The sequence below is a fragment of the Juglans regia genome, chromosome 3, assembly GCF_001411555.2.
Source record: "Juglans regia cultivar Chandler chromosome 3, Walnut 2.0, whole genome shotgun sequence".
Classification (NCBI taxonomy): Eukaryota; Viridiplantae; Streptophyta; class Magnoliopsida; order Fagales; family Juglandaceae; genus Juglans; species Juglans regia.
Window position 1 is genome coordinate 29,987,268 of NC_049903.1, and position 20,244 is coordinate 30,007,511.

At 38.6% G+C, this 20,244-nt stretch overlaps 2 protein-coding genes across 2 annotated transcripts; one reads left to right on the forward strand and one right to left on the reverse strand.

Annotated features, from left to right (window-relative positions):
- Positions 1-1,411: 1,411 nt before the first annotated feature.
- Positions 1,412-13,472, reverse strand: LOC118348037 (probable protein phosphatase 2C 23). The gene is made up of 14 exons (XM_035688775.1): positions 13,319-13,472; positions 12,967-13,083; positions 8,891-9,871; positions 8,675-8,788; positions 8,142-8,346; positions 4,818-4,909; positions 4,587-4,733; positions 4,352-4,474; positions 4,158-4,249; positions 3,543-4,074; positions 3,349-3,425; positions 3,162-3,275; positions 2,125-2,389; positions 1,412-1,527 (listed from the first exon to the last, which is right to left on the reverse strand). The coding sequence occupies exons 1-14, from the start codon at positions 13,470-13,472 to the stop codon at positions 1,412-1,414; spliced, it is 3,129 nt and encodes a 1,042-aa protein (XP_035544668.1).
- Positions 13,473-15,920: 2,448 nt separating this feature from the next.
- LOC108999008 lies at positions 15,921-19,710 on the forward strand. The gene is made up of 4 exons (XM_035688776.1): positions 15,921-16,095; positions 16,294-16,382; positions 16,583-18,275; positions 19,007-19,710. Exons 1-4 carry the CDS (start codon positions 15,921-15,923, stop codon positions 19,681-19,683), a joined length of 2,634 nt encoding a protein of 877 aa, XP_035544669.1. The 3' UTR covers positions 19,684-19,710.
- The last annotated feature ends 534 nt before the right edge of the window (positions 19,711-20,244 follow it).

Below are 20,244 nucleotides of genomic sequence, written 5' to 3' on the forward strand. Positions count from 1 at the left end.
AACTCATTGGTAGGCTCCTTTATCTTACCATAACCAGACCTGACATCAATTATCCCACTCAAATTCTCAGCCAGTGCATGGAAAAACCCACTAATGTTCACCTTGTTATAGCTTATAAAGTTCTAAGGTACCTCAAGAATGCCCCTGGCCAAGGTATCTTGCTATCCTCCCATTCCTCCATTCACTTAAGAGGATACTGTGACTCAGATTGGGCATCATGCCCTGACACCCGAAAGTCTGTTACTGGTTATTATGTTTTCATGGGTAATTCCCTCATCTCATGGCATTCAAAGAAACAAACTGCGGTCTCCAAATCCTCGGCTGAAGCAATATATCGTGCAATGGCTTCCCTCTCCACTGAGTTCACTTGGCTGAGGCATCTCCTCTCTGACCTTGCCATTTCTCATCCTCAACCAGCTGACATGTATTGTGATAATCAGGCTGCTCTTCACATAGTAACTAACCCCGTCTTCCATGAGAGGACAAAACACATAGAGGTGAATTGCCACCTAATTCGAGATCAAATTCTTGCAAAACAAATCAGAACTGCACATGTCTCTACACATTCATAGCTAGCTGATATTTTTACTAAATCTCTCCCTTCATACACTCTGTGTGCTCATTTATCCAAGATGAGAATAGATAATATATATTCTCCATCTTGTGGGGGGATATTAGAGCAGCATGTTCATCACATGAGCTCCTCTAATGTAATTCATCAAGATCAAGCTGATAATGCTACCATGAAGACATCTGACTTGCAACCTCATGTACTCGCAGCTTGTGATAATGCTCCTCTCAAACTACCAGAAATGGTCCTATTGTAATTAAGTCATCATGTCATTTTATGTAATTCTACAGTTTGTTACGTAGCTATAGCACTTAGATGAATATTCCCTTTTACCTTTGGCTTGTCAGAGTTAGTTATTCTTTGTTATATATAAACCAGAACCTAGCACCTCTTGTAATTATTGAGATAGTGAATGAATTGAATTCAGAAAGTTTTGTCTCCCCCTTCCTTCTTCTAGTTAATTGTTCGGCAACTTAGTTTTATTTGCTTCTCTTACACTCCTACATGTACAAATGAAGAAGGGTAGAGAATTTTTAGTTTTGTTAAAGGGAATGCCCTTCTTGGGGATGTAAATCACTATATATAGTGCCACTTGCAGCTATAGGCTATAGCTATGAATAAGATTAACGGAAAAACTGAGAAGCATTGTTTTATCAGCTAGGACTTGTGCTAAGCTTTTATATAAAGAGAATTTTATATATATATATATATATATATATATATATATTACAAATTGACATGATTTAAAGTTACATCAAAGCCACTATATATTTTGTAATTTTCATATCAAAATTAGTAGATTTTGATACAATCTAATATGGAAAGCATAATTTCTCATCTTTAAATATATGAACGCCATATCCGTCCTTCCAAATAAATAACAACGATGGAAACATCATCATGATAACGGCGGCGCTCCCCTTGTGGGATATCTAGTAACTCATCCAACTCCATATCTGCAATATTGCAATTACCTCGAGCTGAGTTCATTATTAGATTTTAACTATTTTTTTTTCCCTATCCTACCATTTTGTTTATGAGGTTTGGATTCAAAATTCACCTCAACTCATTTCATCTCATCGTTACAATTTTTTTAAATTTTTAAATAAAATATAATAAACAATTCAAAATTTTCAAATTCTAAAATAACTTTTCCAAATTCCCATACCAAATATAATAAATAATTCAACTTTTATTCTACTATTCACAAACCATCTCAACCTCATCTCTGAATCCAAACCTCTCCGTACATAAACAATATTATTTTTCATTCTAAATCTTATAATTTTTTGTCACACTTATTGATATGGCATATTCTAAATAGTTTTGTGTATCAACCACTAGCTAAAATAATAAGGGTTTTGCTATACATTGACTACTATTTATCCACACACTCCATACTCAACAGTTTTTTATTTTTTATTCTTTTCATAAGGTGTGGGGTAGTGAATAGTAGCTAATGAAAATAATTATTCAAATAATAACTATTTAACATTGACACATCAATAAGCATAATTAAAGTTTAGGATGAACATCAAAGCTGACTAAATTACCATGTTTTTGAGCAGCTTGAAACAATACTTGTTCGATGAGGTATTGTGCGGGATCTCCTTTAGGATATTTATTGATGAAGTATTCTACTTGAGAGACAGCTTCTTCGTTGCTTAAGTACTGATAAAGCCCATCGGAGGACAATATCAAGAATCTGTCCCTTGGGCCAAGCTTGTAGTGGTAGAGTGAAGGTAAGCATGTGATGTAAGGGGATGTCCCAACATACTCGATTCTAAACATCTCCAAAAGTGCATCATTCCACTTAGGCTGCATGCAAAGAAAATCATTTTCAGTTCTTATCAAAATAATATCCTTGGCCTTGGGTAACTAGCCATTCAAAGAACCAAGCCAATAAATAAATCCTATTAAAAAACCGATGTGTAAACCTATCATATCATCTAATATAAAAAGTAGAGTGATGCTAGGCTGCTGCCTAGTAGTGACCGGTGGGTGTGCCGTCTATGCAAAATTTATCTTTTTTATTTTTTTTATTTTTCGTTTTCATATTTTTTTAACATATTTAAATATTTTTTTAAAAAAAAATATCAATACATTAATAGTCACTTCTTTAATCAGTAAGTAAAAAAAAAAAAAATTAAATACATAAGCAGTCAAAATGAGAGGACGTATTAGCATTATTCTAAAATGTATGTGTTTTAGTTTTTCTTTACGACTGTAATGGGTATTTGTTTACACATTAGTTTATAGTAGCAGAACTCTTTAAAGAACATATTTAAAATCTAACTACCAAAAAGATGTTCAAGTTTTTATTTAGCGTTCAATTGTTGCATGCAAAGATTTTATGGAATTAACTATCATTGTTTACAATATGCATATTTGTTTCTGAGTAATATTAGATATAATCGTAAGGTGTACAAGTCCAACACAATCCATTTGAAAAAAGTGAGGCTTATTATTAAAAAAAATTGGGCCTTTTCATGTGGCTTTCAAGTGTGCTTTACATTTTTTTTTTTCAAAGGTTTGCACATCTTAGAACTAAAAACGAATTTCCTATTTTTTCATGCTTCTTATAGGATACCTGTTTGAGAAATCCAACCCCAAAAGCCCGAGTGACCTTTAAATAACCTTTGACTCGATCATTCTCAATTGCAGAAGCATCATCAGGATGGTCAGTTCTAATTCTATGAACTTCCTGAAATCCAAAAGGGCCTTAGTCTCATCTTATGATCAGAAGAACATAATTTCTGAATAGCAATTTTAATTACCTCTTCCACATATGTGCTGTGATCAGTAGTGAGTTGGAGGGGAATTAAATTGGGTAATACCCCCCATCCAAAACCATGATCGATCTACAAGAAAACTGCTTATTTGCGACCAGTTAATTCCAGCAAAATGATTATTTGCAACTAAAATTAGTTGCGATAAGTCTTTTGGTCGCAATAAATTGGTCACAAAAGTCTGTTTTTCTTGTGATTTCTTGAAGTGTCCTCTCTAATCTGTTTGACGTCCAGGTGCATTTTCCTTGGCCCAAGATCATCAAGTTCGGCCTCCTGAGCTAACACTGCACGACTATCTCCCACATTCATCAAGTAAACATCTTCATTCTTCATCAACATCACCAGAACGCATGATCCCATTAGAGCTAACTCAGGACTCTTCTCCACATTATCATCTGCAATCTCCAAATAAGCATCTTCTGTCTTCCTCAATGCCTCGGACAATGCCCTCAACACCTCTGAATGAATATCAGATCCCATTGGCCTGTCAGCCTCCAAATGACTCAGCTGTCTTGTTAACAGCTTCCTCTCAGGCTCTACTGATCTCTCAACATCACATTCACAACTACTCCAGCTTCTTTGACTTTTTCCCTTCCATTTCATCCCCAACCCTTCACGCATATCCTTGGAATTCTTAACCTGATCATTTCTATTTGAATAGGGATCCAAATCCATATCTGCATTTCTTAGCATGTCGTTTTCCTCATCTATATTCTATAAGGGAAGACTCCTCAAATCAAGCAAATTAAGATCAAGGTCACAATTCCTGCTTTACAGGCTGAAAATGTGCATGTAACAGCAGGCAAATCCTCTGTAACAGCTAGATGATTCTCGAGTAAATGCTCTGTAATTATAGGCTTAAGTTTAGCTTTCTTTCCTATAATAGAATCTGTACACTTGTATATATTTTTGGTGAAATCAATAGAAACTGAGAGTGGTGTTTTTCACTCGACAGAAATAAAAATCTCTTTGAGAATTTTCTGTGATTTACACTTTCCAAACTTCATCATGGTATCAGGAGAGCCATCCTCCACCGAGAATTCGATCCCCCAATTTGAAAATAACCATAATCCGATCACAACCCCACCCTCTTCAACTGAAATTCCTCTCATTGCTCTCAACATTACATCTCAAATCAATGAAAAACTCACACCCTCTACCTTCCCTCAATGGCGTGCCCAATTCGAAGCCCTACTCATTGGATATAATCTCATTGATTATGTTACCGGTGACAAGCCCTGCCCTAATCTTCATGATTCCTCCACTTCCGCTCACCAAAGAACTCACTGGATCAGACAAGACAAGCTTATCCTCAGTGCCATTCTGGCATCCACAACTACCACCATCACTCCATTCATTTCCATCGCCAAAACCTCCCAAGAAGCATGGCATAAATTGCACACAATGTATGCCAGCAAGTCTCGGACTAGAGCAATGCAACTTAAAGAGGAACTAACCTTGATCAAGAAGGGAAGCCAGACGATTCAAGAGTACCTGCACACTGTCAAATCCCTCGCGGATGAAATCTCCCTCATCGATCATCCCATCTCTGAAGATGATTTAACGCTTTACATCCTCAATGGTCTGGGTGCTGATTTCCGTGAGATTGCCGCTCCTATTCGCGCACGGGAACGCCCACTCAACTTCGAGGAGTTACATGATCTTCTGGTGGGTCACGATGCTTATCTACGCCGCCTTGAAGCCTCCTCTCAGCAGCTGGTAGCCTCCGCCAACTACTCTAATCGGAGATCGGGTTCTAGTTCTTCCTCTGGAGGTCATCTCTCTAAGGGCTCCTCAAAATCACATAGTTCTGATCGCAATAATGGAGCCTTCCCGAATGCGAACTCCTCGGCCCAGTACCGAAATAATAACGGCCCACGTGACAATAGGAAGACTAAGCCCAATGGTCAGAGGCGTTACACACCAAAGTGTCAACTTTGTGAGCAGTTGGGCCATACTGCGAAATATTGTCCTCGTCTTCAATTTCCTGGAGCCACGGCAAACTGTACCTCCACTTCACCCGCTCAAGAAACAAAGTGGCTTATAGACTCGGCAGCCTCTCACAATATCACTGGTGATTTGGCTAAATTATCTATTCATTCTGAATATGATGGCACGGATGAGGTTGTCATTGGTGATGGTTCAGGTTTGCATGTTTCTCACATTGGTTCATTAGTTTTCACACCCCCACACGCACCTTTCACTTAAATGATACTCTTTGTGTTCCAAATATTAAAAAAAATCTTATCTCCGTCCATAACTTTACTACCCACAATAATGTTTTTGTGGAGTTTCATCCTCTTTTTTTTCTTGTTAAGGATCAGACCACGGGGGCGGTTCTACTCAAAGGTGCGTGTGAAAATGGTGTTTACACCCTTCCGGAGTCAATGGTGCAGTCTTCTCAAAAAATGGTTGTCAACATGCATGAAAGGACCTCCGTTGATGGGTGGCACAAACGTCTTGGACATCCATCTCATAAAATTGTCCAACAACTTGTCACCTCTTTTTCTCTTCCAATAAAAAAAGAAAATGCTTCACATCTTTGTAATTCTTGTTCCATTAATAAAGCCCACAAACTTCCATTTCGACAAACTAGTCTTCAAAGTCATGCTCCTCTTGATTTAATTTATACTGATGTTTGGGGACCCTCCAATTCTATTGGTATTGATGGATCACGTTATTATCTCATTTTGGTTGATCACTTCACCAAATATATTTGGTTTTATCCTATGGAAACAAAATCTGGTGTTAGCACAATATTTCCTCAATTTAAACATCTTGTTGAGACCAGATTTCAATCCAAAATCAAAACCATCTATTCGGATAATGGCGGTGAATTTGTGGCTCTAAAAAACTATTTCTCAATTCATGGAATAAGCCACCTCACAACCGCTCCTCATACACCACAACAAAATGGTGTTTCCGAGCGTCGTCATCGTCACCTAGTGGAAACGGGCCTCACTCTATTACATGATGCCTCTCTACCCTTGAAATATTGGCCCCATGCTTTTTCCACTGCGGCTTATCTTATAAACCGTCAACCAACTCCTCTTCTTCAAAATATCTCTCCTTTTGAAGCATTATTTAAACAACCACCAAATTATTTGAAACTAAAAAAATTTGGTTGTTTATGCTTTCCACTCACTAAACCGTATAACAAAAACAAAATGCAGCCCAAATCTCTTCCTTGTCTCTTCGTGGGCTACTCCTTGGCCCAAAATGCCTACAAGTGCTTTGATCCATCAACAAATAAAATGTATCACTCTCGGCATGTCCAATTCGATGAAACCCGAAATGGTCTCTCTGTGCATTCAGCCTCTTCGTCGTCCTCGGCAAGTGCTGCACCCATTCACGGAGTCCCTTCATGCATTCCGCAGCCTTCACCAGTGATTTCGGCAAGGGAGAACTCCTTCGCACCACCTCCAGGTAACGCCTCTCTCTTCTCTTCTCCTAATTCCCAAAATTTCAATTCTGCACACTCATGCCCTAATTCCGTTGCATCGCATGTTATTGAGACACAATCATCCAATTCGCATGAAATTCCACTCACTCACAACACCGATTTGTCTCCTGGCACCGCACCCACTCTCTGTGACTCACCTGCACAACAGCCCACACGAATTCACTCCATGACCACTCGGTCAATGAATAACATTCATAAACCCAAACAATTACATTCCACAACCAAACATCCCATTCCTAGCACTATTGAACCAACCTGTGTGGGACAGGCTCTTCGTGAGCCACACTGGAGAACAGCCATGTCCGAAGAGCTCACTGCTCTCATGCGTCATAGCACGTGGGAACTAGTCCCTCCTCCGAATAACTGTACACCCGTGGGGTGTAAATGGGTCTTCTGCGTTAAAAGAAAATCTGATGGGTCTGTGGATCGTTTTAAAGCGCGACTTGTCGCAAAAGGATACAATCAGTGTCCTGGATTGGATTACAAAGAAACATTTAGCCCCGTTGTGAAGCCTGCCACTATTCGAACTGTCCTACCAGTTGCTGTGATGCATGGCTGGCCCTTGAGACAACTTGATGTCAACAATGCATTTTTGCATGGAAAGTTGACTGAAACAGTTTATATGACCCAACCTCCGGGCTTCAAAGATGCTTCAAAGCCTCATCATGTTTGCAGGTTACACAAGGCAATTTATGGCCTAAAACAGGCTCCTAGAGCCTGGTACTCAGCACTCAAAATGACAATATTGAGCCTCGGCTTTCAAAATTCCAAGGCTGACTCATCCTTGTTTATATACAACAAAAATTCTGTCTTGTGCTATTTATTGGTCTATGTGGATGACTTGGTAATCACTGGCAGTCATTTGGATTTTGTATCTCATATTATTGCTCAACTTGGAGTTCAATTCTCCTTAAAAGACATGGGGCAGCTTCACTTCTTCTTGGGCATGGAAGTCATCCCTACAAAATCAGGTCTCTTTCTATCCCAACATAAATACATTCGGGACCTTCTCTCAAAAACAAATATGATGGGTGCAAAAGAGGTATCTACTCCATTGTCTACAAGCATGGCTCTTAAATTGGTTGATGGCACCACATCCTTTGATAGCACTGAGTTTCGAAGTGTCATTGGAGGGCTTCAATATTTGTCTCTAACACGCCCGGACATTTCTTTCTCAGTCAATAAATTGTCTCAGTTTATGCATAAACCTACTGTCACTCATTGGGCAGCTGCTAAGAGACTCCTCCGGTACTTGAAACATACCATTTTCCATGGTATTCACATTAAAAAAAATTCCAGCTTCAACCTTATCACATACTCCAATGCTGATTGGGCGGGCAATTTTGACGATCGTACATCCACCTCAGCATACATAAGCTTCCTTGGCTCAAATCCAATTTCTTGGAGTTCAAAAAAACAAAGAGCTGTAGCATGATCGTCGACCGAGGCTGAATACCGATCTCTTGCAAATGCTGCCTCTGAAACAGTATGGCTGCTGTCCTTATTCAAGGAACTTGGACTGCCTGTCAAAGCTTCACCACAATTGTTATGTGATAATTTGGGTGCCACACAACTTAGCTATAATCCTATTCAGCACTCTCGGATGAAGCACATTCAGATCGACCTTCATTTCGTTCGTGATATGGTTCAAAAAAGAATTCTTCATGTTCAACATGTCAACACTCAAGATCAGCTCGCGGACTTATTGACAAAGCCACTATCACGACAACGCATGGACTTCCTCAAAATCAAGATTGGATTAGCTGATGGCACCTCCATCTTGCGGGGGCGTATAAGGGAAGACTCCTCAAATCAAGCAAATCAAGATCAAGGTCACAATTCCTGCTTTACAGGCTGAAAATGTGCATGTAACAGCAGGCAAATCCTCTGTAACAGCTAGATGATTCTCGAGTAAATGCTCTGTAATTATAGGCTTAAGTTTAGCTTTCTTTCCTATAATAGAATCTGTACACTTGTATATATTTTTGGTGAAATCAATAGAAACTGAGAGTGGTGTTTTTCACTCGACAGAAATAAAAATCTCCTTGAGAATTTTCTGTGATTTACACTTTCCAAACTTCATCATATTCCTCGTTTGTGTTTGATCATCCTCTTCAATTGAATTTGATAAGATAGATGTGGGCTCAAACTTGGCATTCCAAACTAAATCCTTGAGCTCGTTATGCACATTCGAATAGAGAATAGAAAGCAAATACTCAGTTGCATCAGGGCCATTAAACCCATCATAAATCCCCACAAAAACCCAACCATGTTCCTCAGAAATCACCACTTGAACTCGATCCTCCCCTGCCTTCCTCTCCGCCCACTGAAGTTTCTCTTTCTCCATAGAATACTGACTTTCCTGATCATAAGCATCACCCCGTTTCGAATACAAATTATCACCACGCCTCACTGTCACATTCCCATTCTTTTTCTTCGAATTGGGTTTCTTGACATTATTATCAGCTTTAACCAGTACTGCCGCAATGGATTTCATGTGAAATATCAGTTTTCTGAAGATATTAACGAAACGAGGTTTCTCCGACTCGGTTCTAGCCTTGTATATGGGGCATCCATTTTGTAGCTTGCCGCATACTTCCTCTACCGGGCCCGACACAAACGTTTTCGTTGTCAAGGGAGCATAACCAGCGATGGAGCATCGAGGGAGTGGTTGGAGAGGACTGGAAGCGAAGGATGTGGGGCTCGCGAACGAGGAGGCCCTATCAATGACGGAGGAGCTGCAAAGGTCTGGGAGAGAGGTGGAAAGAGGCGTGGAGGTGTTGGCGCGGACGGAGGCGCCAGATATCGATCTGAACGTAGTCGTTGCGAAGGAGCCGTCCACCTCGGAGGTGGAGGAAGAAGAGAATAGCCGGGGTAAGCCAGGTGGGAAGTAGCGGAAGGAATGACCCAAGCCCTCATCGAGTTGGTCGGAGAGGATCACTGGGAAGTCATGCTGGCGCCGGGAGATCTCTCCGGCGGCATCGAGGCAATGGCACGCCTTACCGATATTGTTTCCCAAAGAACAGGCAATTAAAGACGTAAATGATTCTGTAGTTTTATTGATTTATTTATTTGCTTTTCTTTTCTGTAGTGTTGTAACAAAGCTCTAGCTAGCTAGGTCATGGTGTGCTCTCGAAGAAGAGATAGAGACTGAAAGAGATGGAGGAGAAGCTAACGAAGAAGAGTGGGCTTTTGACTTTGGAGCCTACGTCGATCTCTCGTCAGTTTTGTACTCCTTTTTCTAATTCTTTTTAGAGTAACATTAAAAAGTATTGTTACATAGCAGTTACGGTAGTTGTACCAATGTTTTGAATACCGTACCAGATGTTGTACCGGTCAAGGCACTGGAACGAAATATTTTGATACCGGTACCGTTTCGAAATAGCGTTTCGGGATAACGTTTCGGGATAGTCGATATATAAATAAATTATATATATATAAATATATATAAAAATTATATTTCAAAATAATAGTCTATATATAAATAAATTATATATAAATACATATATATAAAAATTATAAATAGTCTAGTCTAAATTAGGGATTAAAAAATAAATTTGTAGTTTGAAAAAACGAAAAAAAAAAAAAAAAAACATACAGGCCGAAATATCGGCCCGTACCGGTCGGTATTGGCCGAAATATAGGCCGGTACAGGCCGAAATTCAGTCCGAAATGGCCGGTACCGGCCGGTACGATGGGTATTTTAACCGGTACGGAACATATATAATACCTGTACCGGCCGGACGGCCGAAACGAAAAATTTCGGCCGTACCGGCCGGTACGGTACGAAATTTAAAACTTTGAGTTGTACACATATTGCACATATTATGTGGCTACTTCTACTCTTTTAGTTTAGTTTTTTATTTTATTTTATTTTTAATCATTTTGCACTGGACCTTCCCCAGTTCCCCTTTCTCTCTTCCTCTCTCTCTCATCAAATCTCTCTCATACTGTCTCTTTCTCATCTTGAACTCTCTCTCTCATACCGTCTCTTTCTCATCTCCGTCTCTCTCTCATCTCCGACTCTCTCTCTCATCTCGGTCTCTCTCTCATCATCGACTCTCTCTCTCTCATCTCGGACTCTCTCTCTAATCAGCAGCTCTTTCTCTCATTGGTTCTCTCTCTCACTCGGTCTCTCTCTCTCATCTATGCTCTCTCTATCATCATTTCTTTCATCTCTATATTATCAATGGCTGCTCGTGTGACACGTAATGTGTGCAATTTGAATGCAACAAAACAATAGTTGTTACTGAGACTTTTTCAATGTTAAATGAGGAGTTGACTTCCACAAATTGAGAGCATGCAGTTACACAAAAATTTTAAAAAATACTATTGTAATCATATCTCAAGAACTACAAAGTCAACGATTCGAAATATTAATAATTAAAAAAAATTTCCATGACTTTACACACTAAAAACCAAAAAGTGTCCAGTTTCTTACTTTTTGTGTATGTTTTCTAGAATTTCTCATAAATTTAGGATTAATTCACTAATAGGAGGTAGGGTTCTCCTATATACACTATTTTAAATTTGAAGGAAAAAAATTGATATTTTGAAAACCATGAGAGACATAATTACCCATCCACCGCGACGACTAAAGAGTATCTCGATCAGCCAAGAGCTATCTAGCATGTAAAGCGTACTACGATCTAAAAAATATATATTTTAGGGATTGGGGTATGCTTTACATTCTCGGGAGTCGAGCTCCCATGTAACTCGATGTGTTTGATCAGGTTGGATACTTTTGAAAAATAGGTATGATATCATGCTTAGGAGTCAATTGAGCTTCCACGTAATCCAACCAAGTTGATCGAGATTAGATACTTTTGGAGAACGGGTACACTATATATGCTTGGAAGTCAAGCTCTCAAATGATCCGACCAATTGGATTGGGGGCAGGGTACTTTTGGAGATTTGGGGTACGCTTTAAATGATAGCCCTACTACAAATACTAGTTCGACTAGAGTGCCCTTTTGGACCAAGCTATTTTGATTAGATACTTTTGGAGATCGGGGTATGGTTTACATGTTCGAAGCAAGCACTTGGAAATGCTTGGGGAATGAGATGAAATGAGAAATATTTAAATGATATTTGGAAAAGAAAGGACATGAGAAATTTTGAGATGAAACCAACTCTATTCTTGAACAACCCCCTAGTCCGACCAATTTGATTTGGGTAGGATAATTTTGGAGAACGAGGATGCTATACATGCTAGGGAATCAAGTTTCCACACAATCCGAAAAATTTGGTCTGGGTCGAATACTTTTGGAGATCATGGTATGCTTTACATGCTCAAGAGCCGAGCTCCCTCATGATCCAACCAATTTGATTGGGGATCGACTCCTAAGCATGTAAATCTTACCTCCAATCTCCAAATATATTTGACCCCCATGGCAAGCAAAGGGTGTTCAAAGCCCAACGATTGAAAAAATTGATCAGACCAAAATAAACAAAGACTATCTCCATCCCGAGCGAGCAACAAGTGCTCGAACGTCGAGCTGAGCTGTAACAACTCTCACATAAGGTAAGTGAAAGTGCTTGCAGCCAAGGTGAGCACCAAAGCTCACCTTTTGAAGAGCAATGGTGCTCGCCCCTTGTCAAGTGTCGTGAAAGAGTGTGAAGGGAGAGCAAAGAATGCTCGAACCCCAAGTGAGCAAAATGCTCCTTTCGAAGGGTGAGCAAAAGAGCTCGCTCTGGGAAGTGTTCCTCTTAAGGCTGAGCATTCAAAAAAATAAATAAAGTTATGTTTTCAAAAGTGCTTGTTCTAGGTCAGCAACAACATCTTACACCCAGCGGTGAGCACTTTGCTCAGAGGGAGCAAAAGTCCTTGTATTCAATATGAGATTTGTATAGGGCATTAAATCACGAGGGAGAGAGGCTACCAAGCATGTATCTTAATTACCTACGATCAATTTGCTCAGATCACGTGAGAGCTCCTTTCCTGCAGGGCGAGCAAAGAGATCTCAAACCCTAGGGTGAGCTCCCTCGAGCAAAGTGCTCCTCATGAAGGCCAAGCAACAACAACGAGCACTTTGTGTCCTAGAAATGCAAGTGGTCGCAACTTGGGGCAAGCAAAGGTTCCTAGACCCCGAGTGCAGTCAAAGAGTGATCTAACCTAACCGAGCAAAAGTGTTTGAACTTACCGTGGCGAGAAACAACACCTTGCACCTCGAGACAAGTAAAGGGTGTCCCACCAGGATAAGCAACCAGTGCTCCTCTTGAATGGCGACCAAAAGATCTTGCCTCAAGAGGCTCTCTTCCTAGGGGCGAGCATTAAAAAAATGATATGGTGATGTTTGCAAAAGTGCTCGTCTCGGAGCGCAAAAAAGTTAGAAATGCTTGCCGTCGAGGGTGAGCAACATGTCTCATCAGTTGGGCGAGCACTTTGCTTGCATTACAAGCTCAAGTATTGTGCTTGATCTCCATAGGTATTTGACTCTCAATCAAATTGCTCGGATTACATGGGAGCTTGTCTCTCGAGCATGTAAAGCGTACCAATTGCCAACAGTATCTGATCAACTCCACGGCATAAATTTCCACCAAAAATCTCCTTCTCAGAACTATCAAGTTGATGGCACAAATACACACCAAAAACCTCAATCTCAGAACAATCAAGCCGAAGACAAAAATACCCACCAGAAATGTCCATCTCAAACCCACAACAACAACAACATAGTGGATATCTGGTGCAAAAGTGAAGAAATTTCTAGTTGTTCTATTTCCATCTTTGTCATGGTCGCGGGTTGCGCCGTGATTAGATTTGATCACGTTAATGCGGCCTTCCATCTCTACTGTGTGGGTCATGCCATGGTCGACAAACAAGCATGGTTCTACAATTTTTTTTGGAAAAAAAAAGTCTAAAGTAGAAGAAGAAGAGAAAGAACAAAAGAATGTTCATAAATAAAGAGTTGGGAGTGCGAAAGTAGATGAAGATGAAGCTTGTTCTGGAGAATTCTGATTGACATCGACTAGTTTGATTTGGATCAGGCCGGTTGTTTATATCTAATTCGATTTATTATATAGGTATTTTATTAAATTGGTATGTGTGGAAAGGGCATTTTAGCCTAACATGGATCTCTTGTAGAGGCACATTGGTCGGATCACTTTTTTTTATCGAAAATTGCATTTTAACTATTCTAGGAGATAAAGTTGGTTTATACGTCCTCTGTCAGAAATAATAGGTTTGGTCACTGGTTTGTTTTCTTACTGGCCTTTTATGTTATTTTGGTTTATCTTTATCATTTACTGCTTTTGTTATTTTGTTAGTTTTGGAGGTTTTACTTAGTTTGCTGATTTTGTTCTAATGTACGGTATAATGTCTAGCTGGTTTTGGATGCCTGAGTTTGGTCCTTCTAGTTAGTTTTGAATATATGTAACTCCTAGGGGTTAAAATGTAACCACGATTTTCCTCCATCATAAATGAGGGATATTAACAAAATTGGGATAGTACCGTCATCTTCTTAAAAAAAAAAAAAGAACTATTCTAGGACACCAACTTGCTCAAAACCTTAATTCACTTAATCAATAAATAGGTTGACAAGTGTCATCTCAATTCTATATAAGCCACCTTATTAAAAAAGTAATAAACTAATATAAAAATAGTTTTGAAAAATGAAAGGTTTTGGAAAAGAAGCTTAAAACAATTTATCAAAATAAACAAACAATCAGAAAATTAGTAAAAAAATACATAACAGAACTTCTATAAAAATCTAAAAAGTGAACAAAACAACAAAAAGTAAGATTCCACAAAATTACAAATTAGAAAAAAGTTACACAAAATAAAAAATAAAAAACTGAAAATAGATTTATAAAAAGAAAATAACATATTAAAGATGTGGATTATTCTTATCTTCAGCACTTATAATTTAAGTTTATGAGAAGAGGGTGATTTTAATAATTTATATGGGTCAAAGTCCTTCTAATTAATAAGTGGGCTAAATACGTAGAATTTTTGGTTAAATGGAGTGGAGTGTAAAATTAGGATTCGAACGAACTCATGATCTCATCCACTTTGATACCATGTGAAATCAATATTTATCCCTAAACTTTATACTTATAATTAAGAAAAAGTAGAGTTTAATTATTGTATTATAGTGCCTGATCATTATCCAATGTGGACTTTTAGTCATAAGACTGTAAAACCATTGTGGTTTGGCGTAAAAACTTCAAGAAAATTATTTATTTGCGACCAGTTATTTTCAACGAAATGACTATTTAAAGTTAAAATGAGTCTATTTTAGTCGCAAATAATCATTTTTGTAGCAAAAAAAAAAAGTTCACAAATATCCATTTTTCTTGTAGTGAATTAATTAATTAATAAAATGTTTTGGCTCTATTTTTTTTTTAATTATATGTGTGGTATTAATTATAATGTGGTGTTTTGTTGGGGTGTGCATCCCTCCTTCAATATCTCATTTTAGTGTAATGAAATGTTATTTAAAAAAGAAAAAAAGAAGACGACAAATGTCACAGCTTCCCGTACAAGTAACTGAGAAAGAGAGGTTAGACAGTTTATAAGTTAGTTGAGAGTACTACAACCGTGAAGTACATCCCAACACGTACCATGTTAGAGCCCAAAGCATGCATGCATGCAAGCTGCCAAGAACGTGGGGAGGGCAGCCACGAGAGCTTTCGAAAGCTTGGGGGATGGAATGCTCTGATCGATCCTCTCTCTTTCTCTCTTCCTCTTTCCGGCAATGGATATGGATTTTTACAGAAATCCCAAAAAAATAAAGAAAAGGAAAAGGTCTAAGGCTTGTGATTAAATCCAGCAGTATATGCGGCTATATTTCCAGAAAATTCTGTGGTGCATAATTTCCCTACCTTTTTCTCTGCAACCAAATATAGAACCTTACATAAAATGCCTAGCTAGCCTAGCTATCGGCCGTCTTCCTAATAATTCCTAATCGACCTTATCGATCCCCATTTGTTTCGTACGTACGTAATTCCTAATTTCTTACCAATTTCTTTCGATATTAGGTAATACTCAATCCATTTTGTTTCTGTCATAATCCCATTTTGCAGAATCTAGTAATGTTTATTTGTCGCTCGACCGATCCAGCAGGTTTGAAAGCTGGTGCATTTTGATTTGTTAGAAATGGGAAAGAAGCAGCAGTTTGAAGACAAAGACCGCTCTCTTTCTATAGAAAGTAATTATCATCCGGGATGTACTGGGAATATACTTCAAATTATTAAGTACCATCACTGGCGTCATGCCAAGAAAACTTTTACACACATGAGGCGTGCCGGCGGTAGGCATTTACTGGCGGCCGGTAAGCATGCATGCACGCAACTCTATCTTTTTCTGTTTTTTATTTTTTTTTCCCCTTTTTTTCATGTCTGTGTGGGGAAATATCTGCAATATCGTCAAGGTTGTATATGTTTCATTTCCGATTAGTTATATATATATATATCATTAATATCCTAATTAAAAAAAAATGTTGATTTATAATAAGTTTTCTTCCATGTAGGAGTTGGAAATCCAGGTAACGATACCAATGACTGCAGTAAAGCTAAAATGCATAAACAGAATCGTGCTGAGATGGACCAATATCGTATCGTAAGTTGACGCAAAAGGGTTGCTGGTAGCATCGCATGATTTATTTTGTAGTTTTTTCGAAAGTAGTTTTACATAAAAATAGATTAGAATAGAAAGAACGTCAGGTTTTCTTTCTTGTTGGTTTTAGAATTGCGATGTATAGATTTCCAATTTAGATATTTCCAAGAAAATAATTGCTGTCTGATTTGAAAATGCATCAGCTTGGAGAAAAGATGACACGATTCACTCCAGCACCTAAGAGTTCTGTTAAAGCCCGAATAAAAGCAATGATTTCTGAGGAGATGTACAGAAAGAAGGGCTGGCAACACCGGAGTTCAACCTTTCCGGCTCGATCACATTTACGACGGATTGATTCCATTCATCATTTGGAATCTTTACATATTATGGATCCACTTACTGATATAGTATCAGATATTGGAAGCCCTCACGTAACTTTTCAACAAAAATATGATCCTTCTTCGGCTACCAGCAGCACATTGGATTCGCCCCCTTTGGTGTGTTTTGAGGACCCAATTACAAGCGACCATTGGTATGATCAAGAGCGCGGCAACATGTTTATGGGAGAATACCGGGAGAATGACCAGATTGATGAGTATGATCGGGAGTTAGTAACAGAGAACAAAACACATTTTGTGGAAAAGATGTACAGCATAGAGCAAGATATGTTGGAGAAGAAGTTGGTGCATGCAGATCAGGGTTTGCTCCATAGAAAGGAATTCCTGGATGCTCGTGACATTATCAATGTAAACAAGAATTTGTTATTGAAAGTTTTGAATGATCCAAGCTCTCCTTTGGCCCAACATTTCCACAATCAACAGGCATTGAGTGCAAAATTAGAATTGACTAAATGGGGGTCATTCCCTTTGCCTAGCTCATCAGGCAGATCATCAAAAGAAAAAGGCAAGTTGCAAATTGGGAGTCAATCACAGAAGTCGATGCCATCAAAAGTTGAGAATGATGTAGATAGAAATCTAAAACCAAACACAAAAACAGGTGAGATACGTGAGAATCAAATGGCTATCAAGCGTTACAAGGATATTAAACAGAAGATACAGCATGTAATTAAGGAAAGCAGAAAAGAGAGGCATCGGATAGCTATGGATTCTGTACTCCACAAAATTCCTCATGGCAAAGGATTTCCCAATGAATGGGAGAAGGAGATTCCCAGTCAACTGAAGGATCCTGCAGTGAATAGAGAGGGTAAAGGTAGTCCTGATCAAAGCAGTTATGAGGATGATTATAGTGATGTTGCTTCCCTCAGAAAGGGTAAAATACGTCACATGAGAAGAGCATCATCCCTCAAAGAATCAATGGACAGATATTGTCAGTTGTACGAGACAAGTTTTAACAGAGAATCCAAACATCAAATCTCTGAGAGTGAGAGTTCCAACTTAACTACAGGAGAGAGACCTTCACCTTCAGGATCAAGCGCCACAAAATCCCTGTCAAGGGTTCATTCTTTACCTGATCTCAAATCGTATATCTATCAGAGTGGCGACTCTTCTGGTGCTTTTTCTTCAGGAATGATGTCTAGGGTTTTTGATAAACGGAGCAGGCTAGACCTTCCTATTGATTTGGGAAATGAGTTGCATTCAGACAAACTTGTAGGAAGTAAAATTGAAGAAAAAGTTGGGGAAAATAATTCATCATGTATTTCTGATGAGGTTGGATCAACACCCATTGCTAGATTGGAAGAATTAATTCGGGATTCTCTTCCGGTCTCCAGTTTTGTAGAGGACACAACCTGCCCTGAACAGTCTTCCATAGCAGAAGATATTGGATCCATGGAGGAAGCCATTGCTAAACTAGAAGAACTAATTCCAGCTCCTCTGCCTGACTCTAATTTCATAAATGATATTACCACGAGCCCTGAACAGTTTTCCATGGGAAAAGGTATTCCCTTTTGTCAATTTGTTTTCTTTACGTCATATTTTATCATCCCAATTCAAGAGTTGCCTGTCTCTACACCAAGAACATCTATTCTCTCTCTGTCTCTTTCTTGCTAGTTAGAAAGGTTAGGTATATTTATTACGTTGCATCATTTCCATTTTTTAAGTGGATTATTTGTTTTATCATTTTAAATTATATTGAAATAAGATTAGAGTTTCAAAATTATATTTCCCCATAGATTTTGTTTCTTATTTTTCCTTCATTTTGTACATAATTCTTTGATTGTGTTATCATGTTATATGGCAAGGTCTTGCCTTTGGCCTAAAAGATTTAAGACCTTGACTACTTCTTGCAGCTAATTATTTTAGGAGAAGTGCTATAGTTACGAAGAGATCCTACAAATATAAATACGCAAACTGAAATGCCTTCATATGATATGTTAGATTTATTTTATAAATAAATTAACTTTACAAGTTAACATATCACATCAACCCACATCAATTTGTGTGAGTTTACATTTATGGGATCTTTTTGTGGTTAAAGCAACATAGGTAAACATCAACTTTCGATTTTCATATATTAAAACATTAAAGTACAGTTTGGATCGAATCATCTCTCGACTCTAATGTGTTCCCTGAAAACTGAGTTATGCAAAATCACCTGCTCCTTTCTTCCAACTTTTATGCTTTCCAGCTGAAATGGATGTTTTGTGTAATTTTGTTATACAAAAGCAGATTCAGAAGTAATGGACAGGAATTCCTACAGACCGGATAATCTGGCCAATCAGAGACATGAGTCTGGCATGGATACTCTCAAAGTGGCTGCAGGCCGTGGAATAGAACATGAGGAAGTGGAATCTTTTAATACTCCTTCAGATCACAATATAACCCTGCATCTTGAAGTAGATGCAAAAGACAAAGCTGAATTCAATTACGTTAGAGATGTACTAGAGCTATCTGGGTTCAGTGGGAATGAGACCCTGGCAACATGGCATTCCGATGACCAGCCGGTTAACCCGTCAGTGTACGAGGAAGTGGAAGGCTGTTTGCTCCCTGAAGCTGAATTTTCTGGAAAAGAAGTTGGAAATTGCAGTCACCCACTTTTGTTTGATCTAATCAATGAGGTACTTATGGAGATGTTTGGAAGATCATACAGCTATTGCCCCAAGCTCTTGTCTCCCCTTTCCCACATCAGGCCAATGCCATCAGGACACCATGTTCTCGAGGAAGTCTGGACACTTATGAGCTGGTACTTGAGCTCAAGACCAGATTCTGATCAGTCACTGGATTACTATGTGAGCAGAGACCTTTCAAAGAGTGATGGGTGGATGAATCTCCAATTTGAGACTGAGTGTGTGGGGCTTGAGCTGGAGGACTTGATTTTTGACGACCTGTTAGAGGAAGTTTTCTAGACATGAGCTCGTGGCTAGAGAACAAGTTCCTTGTGGAGTTGCCTTATTCACCTTGTTTAACCATAAAGTTCTTTTTATTTTCATCTAATTTTTCTGTTACTAAGTCGTTTGATGTTTCACTCAAAACATCATGAAAAGAAAAAGAAAATTAGATAAAAGGAGAAAGAAGTTGCTCGTTGCATTGGTACATACTGTACAGTTTGTGAAAGAAGATAATCTGTATTATTTTTGCTAAGGACTGAGAAGAGACTTCATGTGTGTTGACACACTTTGTTAATTGTTAGGTTCCTTTCAAATTGTTCATTGGACTTCCATAAAATATTGCTGCCACTTCGAAAATTGCTGAGTTGAAGAACCCTAGACTCCAATAAAAAATGGCTGCAAGGAGTATGTCAGAACATATCATTCATCATTTACACATCATGCTTGGATTTTTCAAATCATTATACCCTTTTATATTAAGTCGTCCATGAATCTTTGCCACCTAAAATGAACTCCTTTTAGTTGAGTGATTCCCTATTGACTTCTGAATCTGTCACTCTAACCCAGTGTTTGAGATTC

What these genes read in the sequence shown, in the direction of transcription:
- LOC108999008 (XM_035688776.1), top strand. Translation starts at nt 15,921, where the DNA reads ATGGGAAAGAAGCAGCAGTTTGAAGACAAAGACCGCTCTCTTTCTATA. An exon ending in TAGGCATTTACTGGCGGCCG is followed by an intron (nt 16,096 to 16,293) that starts GTAAGCATGCAT and finishes TCTTCCATGTAG; the next exon opens with GAGTTGGAAATCCAGGTAAC. An exon ending in AGATGGACCAATATCGTATC is followed by an intron (nt 16,383 to 16,582) that starts GTAAGTTGACGC and finishes AAAATGCATCAG; the next exon opens with CTTGGAGAAAAGATGACACG.
- LOC118348037 (XM_035688775.1), bottom strand. Translation starts at nt 13,472, where the DNA reads ATGGACATTTCTGGTGGGTATTTTTGTCTTCGGCTTGATTGTTCTGAG. An exon ending in TACATGCACATTTTCAGCCT is followed by an intron (nt 8,347 to 8,674) that starts GTAAAGCAGGAA and finishes AAGCTTTGACAG; the next exon opens with GCAGTCCAAGTTCCTTGAAT. An exon ending in ACAGCACATATGTGGAAGAG is followed by an intron (nt 3,276 to 3,348) that starts GTAATTAAAATT and finishes TTTGGATTTCAG; the next exon opens with GAAGTTCATAGAATTAGAAC.